This window comes from Vigna unguiculata, chromosome 11, assembly GCF_037176805.1.
Source record: "Vigna unguiculata cultivar grain cowpea cultivar isolate G323 ecotype 2 chromosome 11, ASM3717680v1, whole genome shotgun sequence".
Classification (NCBI taxonomy): Eukaryota; Viridiplantae; Streptophyta; class Magnoliopsida; order Fabales; family Fabaceae; genus Vigna; species Vigna unguiculata.
Genome location: NC_140802.1, coordinates 6,592,262 through 6,602,835, shown reverse-complemented (window position 1 = coordinate 6,602,835; position 10,574 = coordinate 6,592,262). Strand labels below are relative to the sequence as shown.

Sequence of the window (10,574 nt, the reverse complement as noted above, 5' to 3'; positions counted from 1 at the left end):
CAAGGAAAAATCCTCTCCATTAGGAGCATGACACATGGCAAGAGCAAGTGTCTTACAAAAGATAGCAACTTGGAGACCACTTTAGACAAGGGCCCATAAGCTTCTAGAAGGTTTTGCTCTCCAAACTAGATTTTTACCCTAGATCCATGTGTCTTCTTAGGGATCATCTCCTAGGCCCAAAACCCTACACTACAACCCAAGGCCTAAATACAAGGCCAAAAAGAAACCCTAGACTACTTAACCCATTATACAAGGCCCAAAAGAAAATCCTATACTACTAGGCCCAAAATAAACATAATATAATAAGAACTCATTGATGGCCCATCATGATATGAGCATGGGCCCACCTTCCACAAATGACTCAAACTCTTCTTGAGTGTGCTTGGCCATGGCTAGGGGGTATTCCATGAATTTATAAATTGTATTAAATTTTTTATTTTTCATAGGATTTCTTCCAAAACAAACAAAATTTTAAAGGATAAATATGTTTATAATCCTTAAACTTAGACGCAAAATTGATATTCGTCTTTGTCCTAAACTTTGATACACTTTGATTTTGAAACTTTAAAAATAAATGAAAATATTCTTCTTAACCCAAACAACATTATTCTTTTACATGTTAACGACGTTCAAGATTAACATTTGAGCTAGAACATGTCAAACAATATAAACAACTGAAATATTAGTTTGAATCTTGGTAGCTAAAATCTTGGTAGTTAATATTAGAGACCAATTTAAATTGTAATTCATAAATTAATTACAATTTTTTTATAATAAAAACTATTTTGGATACCAATAATTTTTAGCTTATAAATTGATATTTAAATTGTCACTATAGTGATTATTATTTTTTGTTTCTAAAATTAGTTGCTATTGAACGATTTTCTTAATTGGCTAAAAAGTATGATTTTCAAAACATTCATGACTTTAGAAAAAAAAAACATCTTTGAGCAACAATCACGAGTGCATACTCCACGACTAAAAAATTGTGACCAAACCGTTGCCTAAAATTTGAGGTCACAATTTTTTTCTTCTACTTTAACTATAGTCTAAACTTAAAAATGTAGTGCGGTTACAACTCACACTAAACAAAATGACAAAAAAAAAATCTCATAAAGCAATATAAAGATGGATATCAGTCTTAAACTTTGCAATAAGTATTACAAAATATATTTCTTTGTGTACCCAACAAGTATGGACTAACAAAAATGGTTACATATGAGTAAGAAGTGAACAACGACAACTATCTAGGACAATAAATTGTCTACTATAAACTTTGCACTACTAAAAAACTCATATTTCCTATCAATTTTGTTTTGAAATTTTTTTTGTAGAAAATACTTATAAATTTTGTTATAAAAAAAATTTACAGGAAATTGTTGTCAACTTTTTTGTAAAATATTTTGTATAAAACACTTTTCACAACAAATTTTGTAGGAAATACTTGCGAATTTTATAATTTTATAGGAAATAATTACCCACGAAAAAATTACCTGCGAATTTAGATCCTTAGAAAAAATAACAAGAAAATGTTTTTTCTTGCAAATATTTTTAACAAATTTGCAAGAAAATTTTCATGTAATAGAGGAATTTTTAGTAATGTTGGTTTACCAAATGACATTCAAAGTAATCAGAAGATCCAATTATCAGTTGACAAGAGTTGGGCAACCCTTCTATCCAATGTAGATTGTAACTATTAGATATTCCTATATGAACAAGATGTATGTAACAACTAGACTTTACATCACACAAATGGTTGAATACAACACAATTTGCATGTATAATTTTAACTCTTAACTTTTGGTTTTAAATTTACATAAATTAAGTGAAAAGCTTGAAATCTCTAAAAATGAGATCCTATATGGTTGACCACCTCAAGGAAACCACCACAAGGCAATTGCATTATTTAAACCTGTTTTTATTGGATGATTAGAGGGACAAATAAAAAGTAAAAGCAAAAGTCAATGTATAGTTTCCTTTTGGCTTAAATAGTCTTTTGGTCCTAGTTTTGGTCGGCTTTTTTCACTTTGGTCCTACTTTTTAAATTGTTTTCAATTTGGTCCTATTTTTCGTTATATTTTTTCAATCAACTCCTTTCCGTTAACTCCGTCCAAATCATTAACGGATGTGAACAGTAACTGCCACGTGTCATCTTGTGATTTTTTTTATTTTTTTTTTAATTTTTTTTAATTTTTTTTTTAATTTTTTTTAATTTTTTTTAATTTTTTTTTAATTTTTTTATTTAAAAAAAATGTACACGTGTCAAGTTTATATTATGCCACGTGTCAGAATTAGATTTTTGTATTCAATTTGGTCCTATTATTCGTTATCTGTTCTCAATTTGGTCCTAGTTTTTTTTAAAAAATTTAACATTTTTTTCCTCTCCAAATTGAGACAAAATTTAATTTGTATATATTAAAATGCATATTTTTGTTAAATATTTTAATTTAGAATTAAATTTAGTTTAGAATTAAAACGAAAAAAAGCAATAACACCATTAATTTAAATTTTTTTTTAATTTAGTATTTTTGTTACTCTCCAAAGACAAAATACAATTTGTATATAAATGTTATATGAATATTCTTATTAAAATACATATTTTTATTAAATATTTTTAATTTAAAATTAGAGTTGGTTTAAAATTAAATATTTTTAACCTCTTAAAATTTTAAATTAATGGTGTTATTGCTTTTTTTCGTTTTAATTTTAAACTAAATTTAATTCTAAATTAAAATATTTAACAAAAATATGCATTTTAATATATACAAATTAAATTTTGTCTAAATTTGGAGAGGAAAAAAAATGTTAAATTTTTTAAAAAAAACTAGGACCAAATTGAAAACAGATAACGAATAATAGGACCAAATTGAATACAAAAATCTAATTCTGACACGTGGCATAATATGAGCTTGACACGTGTACATTTTTTTTAAATAAAAAAAATTAAAAAAAATTAAAAAAAATTAAAAAAAATTAAAAAAAAATTAAAAAAAATTAAAAAAAAATTAAAAAAAAATTAAAAAAAATCACAAAATGACACGTGGCAGTTACTGTTCACATCCGTTAATGATTTGGACGGAGTTAACGGAAAGGAGTTGATTGAAAAAATATAACGAAAAGTAGGACCAAATTGAAAACAATTTAAAAAGTAGGACCAAAGTGAAAAAAGTCGACCAGAACTAGGACCAAAAGAGTATTTAAGCCTTTTAATTAGTAAATAACACATTCAATTTATTCTATTTCCAACGAAGTAGTAATTTCTACTGTAGAAGTCGTACACAACTCTGCAGAAGATAAATTCTGGTTAAGCATCTCTCTTTGAACATAGAATGCTGGTCTTTTAGGTGAAGACATTATTGCACTCTTGTTTGTTAACATTGATATTATGTCAGGCATTGTAGGTCGATCATTTGCATAATGTTCAACACATAAGAGACCAATATGAATACACCTCTGCACTTCATCAGAATCAAATGACTCCTCTAATGATGGATCCACTGATTCAAAACACTTGCCATCTTTCCATAATTCCCATACCTGTAAGTAATTTTTAGAAATTAGACATAGAACATCAGGCCAAAGAGAAAACTCACCAAAGCTTATGTACATACATGTCCAATAAGATTTATTGGGCGGTCATCATCATAAAAACTAGTGTTTTTTCGCCCACTAACTATTTCAAGCAGCAACACTCCAAAGCTGTATATATCAGACTTTGTAGAAAAAACTCCTTGCGTAGCATATTCTGGAGACATATAACCACTGCAAGAGGTATTGTATGAGAAAAGAAATTGTATTTGTATATTGATACATAATAAATGTAACAAAGAGTTTAGCAAACTCACTATGTCCCAACAATCCTATTCGTATTTGATATTGAGTCTTGTTGAGTAAACATTCTGGCCATTCCAAAATCTGAAATTTTGGGATTCATGTTCTCATCAAGAAGTATGTTACTAGCTTTCAAGTCTCTATGAATGACTTTGAGTCTTGAGTACTTGTGAAGGTACAATAATCCTTGAGCAATTCCTTGTATTATGTTGAACCGCTTATTCCAATCCAATAATTTGCTTCTTGTACAATCTTTTTCATCATACAGTAGTGATGCGTTAGAATGTATATTATACAAATGTAAAATGCAAAAATGACTTTCCGTCATGATGTTCTACATAGGAAAAACATGAGTAATAAGATCAATGTTCACCTATATATGTTTGGATATAGCTGCATAATGATGAAAACAAATTTTATCTTTTTGTCATCCAAAACACACCTAATTAGACAATCATTAACACGTTTCTCACCGAAAAGATAGAAATCCAAGCTTTTATTAGGCATATACTCGTAAATTAGAATCTTCTCTTCTTCATGAATGCAGCAACCAAGTAGTTGAACAAGATTCATGTGCTGAAGTTCACATATGAGTGTCAGTTCGTTTTTAAACTCCACAATTCCTTGTGCAGAACTTCTTGAAAGTCTTTTTATAGCAACCTCCTCTCCTGTTGGCAAAGTTCCCTTTTGGAATGAGAACAAAAGATCATTAGTCCTCCGGAGCAAAGTTATGAATGCATAAGTAGAGTAGTTTCAATCACCTTATAAACTGGTCCAAAACCTCCTTGTCCTAACTTGTTTTCAGATGAAAATCCATTTGTGGCCGCCTCAACCAACGTATAATCGAATACTTTTAAACCGTTTCCCTTTTTGAAATCATTTCTAAAATCTTCGATTAGAGATGATTTCATTTCTCTCCTTTTCTTCTCTGTTCAGATGATCGAGAATAAGAAATACTAAAATATAGAAAAATAATCAAAAGATTGTTTAACAACAAGGTCGAATTTGAAGTATGTAAACTACCTTGAAGCACATGTTTCCGTATCATTATGGCTAGGAATTGAATGGATGCGCATATTATGAGTAAAGTAGATGCTATTACTGTACTTATCCATATCCACCTTTTTGTACCTGCACACAATAACTAAAAATCTTCAAGTATCATTAATTTTATGTTTATACAATTTTTCAATGCCTTTGTTAAGCTTTGCAACAAATGACTGCTTGTGTTTCTTTTTGGCGCAGTTACCCAAAGATCCACAACAAAGTTGTACAAACAAATAAATGCTCAAGAACTAATCAATCTTCATAAAGGGTCCATGCAATTTAGGGTATTTTGGAATGATTAGAAATGAAACTTCTTTGTCTGTAAAAAATGAAACGAAGTTGGCATTAGACCTACCGTGATGATGATGAGGGGTTATGTTCCCTTTGTTCTCCAGTATGTAAAAGTCAAAACCCGAAACAGTGCCATCAACTATATAATCTTTGGATGAATTCCAATGATAGAATCTACATCCAGTTCCATCGAGATAGATTTCTGTGAATCCATTGCAATTGCAATCGCTCCAGCAAGCAGCCTCACAATCACTGTGACTAATATTCTGATTGTCATCAATGGTTTGATTTTGGTAATTACGGCGAAGACTCTTTTTAATAAACACATCACCAGCACTCCTACACTTAGGTATATCCTGCCATCTTTGGCACCCTCCTTCTGTGTTGTTGTATCCATAACACAGATCAGCCCTTGCAACATACCCTTCATTTTTATTATAGGATAACCGTCCGGTATCCGACAGGGACCACCAACGTCTAATGTTTTCATTAGTCGATGTAAAAGAGAAGGTGTCTTCTTCCCCATTAGACACTACGGTGTACTTCAACACGCCTTGTGCATCTTCTGGAATGTTCTCAAATCTATTGTTCTTCATTTTCCCACTCTTCCAACAAACTTTTCCTCGTCTCCTTATCATCAGTTCTTTCGCCGTCGGTTCCCATTCAAGACTAAAGGCTCCTGGAGACGCAATCGCATTGGTCAACCGAGAAACAAGTAACCGACGAAGGCCTGTTTTGTGATCAACAACACCTAACTTCATGGTGGGGAGCAAAGTGTCGGTGGGAGAATCAAAACTCTGCCACAAAAGAGTGTTTGTCCCATTGGTGTGAAGTTGTTGAAGCACCAAGTTACCTGTGTCCAGCAAAGTGGCCACAGTGTTGTTGATAGGTTGAGGAGGAGAATACAGAATAATTGGTTTTTTCGCAGATTCGTATTCTATTTTAAGCACGCCAGAGAAGTCTAAGGACAGAACTGCGTCACGATGGTGGATTGGTTGTCCTCTATTACCCTCCCAAACTGTAGCATAGTCGTATGCACTTTGTATTGCTAAGTATGTAAAAATTTCACTACCAATTACAGTGGTATAAAATCGTAGAAAATATTTGCGACCCTTCGAATATAATGGTTGTAGTGAAGAGGAATTCAGTGTTTCACCGGGCTTTAAACTGTCATCTGATGCATGAACATGAGTGGAAGAACTCCAGCACAACCACAAGTGCATGGAAGCGAACAGTAGTTTGTGTAGGATAAGCCTCATAGGATGCTTCAAATATGGGAAGACAAATCTGCAAGAGTGGTTTGCCAAGGGGTGAGAGTGTGATGCTAAATATTGGTAAATTGAAATACTATCTATGTACTTTTTATATGCCACAAATTTTTTGTTACGATCTTGTCTGGTAAAACAAGCGGACAGGGAATTATTATTTTGACTCTCGAAATTTTTTATATAATTTTTACATTTATCACTTACTTTTTAATTTCTGTTTTTGTAGTTAGCTTTTTTAAAAATGAGTTATCTACTGGTGAGTGGTGTTAAAAAAACATTTCATGGGTGGATAATGCTCTGAGCAAAAGACCAATATTTGAAGACACCGGTTATCAACTAAATATAAAATGTGAAACAACCTTTCAGTATCTTGTATACAAATAAAGAGTGAAGCAATATTGGAATAATGCTGATGTCTTTTCTTTTTAAATAGGGATCAGTAAAAACCTTTTTAAGTCTTTTTTTTGTTAAGATAATTATATTATCTTTTTTTTTTTCAACAATAGTTGGAAATAAGTGATTATATTAATTTTTTCCATTGATTACATTCATATTTATATCACTACTAAAAATTTTCATATTACATGAGATATTTTTTACAAATTTGTTAAGAATTTGTAAGAAAAGAATTTTTTATACTATTTTTTCTAAGAATTTTAATTGACAAGTAATTTTTTCGTGGATAATTATTTTCTACAAAATTATAAAATTTATAAATATTTCTTACAAAATTTTTTGTGAAAAATATTTCATACAAAATATTTTGTAAAAAATTGACAACAATTTCCTACAATTTTTTTTATAACAAAATTTATAAGTATTTTTTAAAAAAAATCAAAATAAAATTTACAGTATGAATTTTTTTAGTATTATATATATATATATATATATATATAATAAAAAAAATATTTAAAAACTTAAAATATAACAGACGAATACTTATAACAAATATATAAATTATAGGCTCGATAATTGTTACGACACAAAATATTTAACTAGTATATGCACAGGATAGTGTTATGTTTGTTTATAATAGTTACAATATAAGATTATAAATTATCTTCATTTCAGCAATATAAGAACATTTTAGAATTTATCCCTGCAAATCTATTCTAGACATGACCAGCCTTTTCTTTTGGAAAGAAAAAGAAAAGATAATTTAGTAAAAGTAAAGTATCAGTTATCTTTACTAAAATAATTGAAAAAGTTTGGATAAGTTGATTACTCGTTGTTAGACTGTATTTTTTAAGGTAAATCTTCTACAATTTTTAAGGAAAAAAAAAAGAGACTAGTTTCTTTGTACAAGTTAAAATTGTCTTGTAAATCAATTAAAAATTATAGTTTACAAAATTAATAAAAATAATTTTATAAATGTATAAACTAATTTTAATTTATAAACGCATTAATTCTTCTATTTCAAAAATACTTTTAAAATGTTTGCGTATGGTATCAATATAAAGGGAAAAACATTAACAATGGACGACAAAACTATATTTTATTGGACCTACACTTTCATTTCCTTTTTGGTTTCTGGAGTAATCTCTTGTTTTCATTATTGAAATTTGAAGATATGGAATATCATTTTGGCATGGTCAAGTTTAACACTTTATTTTCTCACATAGGAATATTGAGTTCATATTTATTAGAGGTCCGTTATGATTTTAAATGTTTACTACATAAGAAAATTTAAATTAGAAAAAGGCTTAAATATATGTTTTTTTTTTAATAATTGTGTATAACTTTATAAATGTGTAATTTTAGTTTTAATAATCTAACTATAAATTTTCCCACTGTTCTTTCTAAATTAAACAATTTTTATCGATTGTCAACATATATAATCCAATTAAACATTGTTTCCAAGGTTAATTTTAGTATAGTACAAGTTTTTTAACACCAAACAAAATAAATAAGAAATCTTCGTATTTGTTATACTAGTTCATATCAAGATACACTACTTAAACACGAACATTTGTGATTAGCTTGGATTTATCACTACGTTGTTGGATTTTTTTGCCGAAATGTTTAATTTTATGATAAATTTTCTTTAATTTTGTGATGAAGGTATATTATTTCTAAAAGTTATATCATCCTAGTATAACAAACTTATGTTAAGTGACAAAAAAAAAAGTCTATTATTAAACTATCATGAAAATGTCTAAATTACTTAATTTAACAATATAAATTTAATATTTAAAATACATACAATTGAGATATTTTTGAGTAAATAGTACCTCTTTAGTTTAGAAATACAAATGTGGTGAGAATTGATTATTTATTTCTGAAGGAATGGAGCTAAGAGCAAAAAACAATTTATAAATATTTATAATGTAATTTTCATAACTGAACACCAAAGAAACACCGATCCTTGAATGAAACTTCAAGGGAAGGAATGTTAAGTAAACTTTAAGACGAGAAGTTTATTCATAAGAAAATTCTTCAAAGAAGAAAAATCCCATAATTGACTACTCAAGAATGGTGTTGAGTAACAATTTATTTTTTCAGAGAGTCTATCTATAGGTTCATGAATTGAGTGGAGGAGCAATTTTTGGAGAGAATATTGATGGGAAAACAACAACACAAACAATATACCAAAGAATTCAGAGGATATAATTTCCCTTAACTTACAAAAATTTATGAGGAGCAACAATCAAACAACATCAATAATAAATCACCACAAGCACAAATAAAGGCACCAAGATTTTTAAACGTGGAAAACCCCTCAAATCAAGGATAAAAACCACGAGTCGTTCAGACCAAAGAAATAGTTCCACTATGATCAACAAGAGTACAAAAGAGTCTCAATCAACAGCACAAATTACCAACACCCAACCAAATAACAAAGCAACAAAGCTGTCAAAATAGAGAAGAACAAGAGAAGAAAAACATATAAGATCACTCTGTAGTGCGAAATTAATATCTCCCACTCGGACCTCGTATCCACAATCCGACCAGTCAGAATGAAGAACAATGAGTTTCGAACCTGCTGTAAAACTTTCAGCCCGATCCAACGTTGAACGAATCCGCAACGCCATTTTACGGTGACAGTTATGTGAAAACGTGAATAGAATTTCCCTCTACCTCTCCCTCTATGTGCTAGGGTTTTCAGTGTGTTCTGACTCTATTGTTCTGCCTTTTTATTTATTTTATAGCCCTCTCTCCACTAGGTTAAGCGATACATGGGCTTCTCAAGTTTTGGGCATTTTCTCCACATAGGAAGGGAGCCCAATACCTAACAAGTCTCCCCCTCACAACTATGTGGAGATAACCGCCAAACCGGCGATCTCACAACAAAGTTCAAACTTTCCTCTTAGCAATGCTTTAGTCATCATATCATCACCATTATCATTTGTATGAACTTTTTCCAACTCCAACAACTTACCATCCAAAGCATCACGTATCCAATGATACCTCACATCAATATGTTTGGATCTAGAATGAAAAGTTGGATTCATACCAAGATGGATAGCACTTTGACTATACACAAATAATGGATAGTTGTTCTGCACAAAACCAAGCTCCATATCTGAATTTGAGTATCCCACCAAATTAGGCTTATCACCTCCAAAACAAAGCTCCATATCAACAATACCATGAAGATATCTCAAAATCCATTTCACACCAATGCTCTCTACCTGGATTTGACAAAAATCGACTAACTGTACCAACAACATGTGCAATATCTGGTCTCGTGCACACCATTGCATACATCAAACTGCCCACCACAAATGCATAAGGAACTCTGCTCATGTATGCCTTCTCAACTTCATTTGAAGGACTCTGTTTAACACTAAGTTTAAAATGAATAGCAAGAGGAGTACTCATAGCTTTAGCATTTTCCATCTGGAATCTCTGCAACACCTTCCTAATGTATTGCTCTTGTGATAGATAAATCTTCTTTTCTCTTCTATCACATGAGATACCTATGCCAAGAATCCTTTTAGCAGCTCCCAAGTCTTTCATGGCAAAAGACTCGCCAAGTGTCTTCTTTAACCTGTCAATTCTGGAAATATCTTTCCCAACAATAAGCATGTCATCAACATATAATAACAGGATAATAAAGTCATCATTAGAAAAACTTTTAACAAATACACAATGATCAGAAGTAGTCTTCTTGTAACCTTGCTCACACATAAAAGA

The 10,574-nt window shown here is 30.3% G+C and overlaps 1 protein-coding gene across 1 annotated transcript; it reads right to left on the bottom strand.

The window, feature by feature from the left end:
- Window positions 1-3,230: 3,230 nt before the first annotated feature.
- LOC114169226 (receptor-like serine/threonine-protein kinase SD1-8) lies at window positions 3,231-6,486 on the bottom strand. Its single transcript, XM_028054279.2, has 7 exons — window positions 5,234-6,486; window positions 4,855-4,962; window positions 4,593-4,759; window positions 4,305-4,515; window positions 3,846-4,083; window positions 3,612-3,762; window positions 3,231-3,537 (listed from the first exon to the last, which is right to left on the bottom strand). Exons 1-7 carry the CDS (start codon window positions 6,426-6,428, stop codon window positions 3,232-3,234), a joined length of 2,376 nt encoding a protein of 791 aa, XP_027910080.1. The 5' UTR covers window positions 6,429-6,486; the 3' UTR covers window position 3,231.
- Between the last annotated feature and the right edge of the window lie 4,088 nt (window positions 6,487-10,574).

Bases quoted from the DNA above. Each gene is read 5' to 3' on its own strand.
- LOC114169226 (XM_028054279.2), bottom strand. From the start codon at position 6,428: ATGAGGCTTATCCTACACAAACTACTGTTCGCTTCCATGCACTTGTGG. The intron at 4,760-4,854 runs GTAGTTTACATA...TCATCTGAACAG, and splicing joins ACGGAAACATGTGCTTCAAG to AGAAGAAAAGGAGAGAAATG. The intron at 3,763-3,845 runs GTGAGTTTGCTA...TACCTCTTGCAG, and splicing joins AATAGGATTGTTGGGACATA to TGGTTATATGTCTCCAGAAT.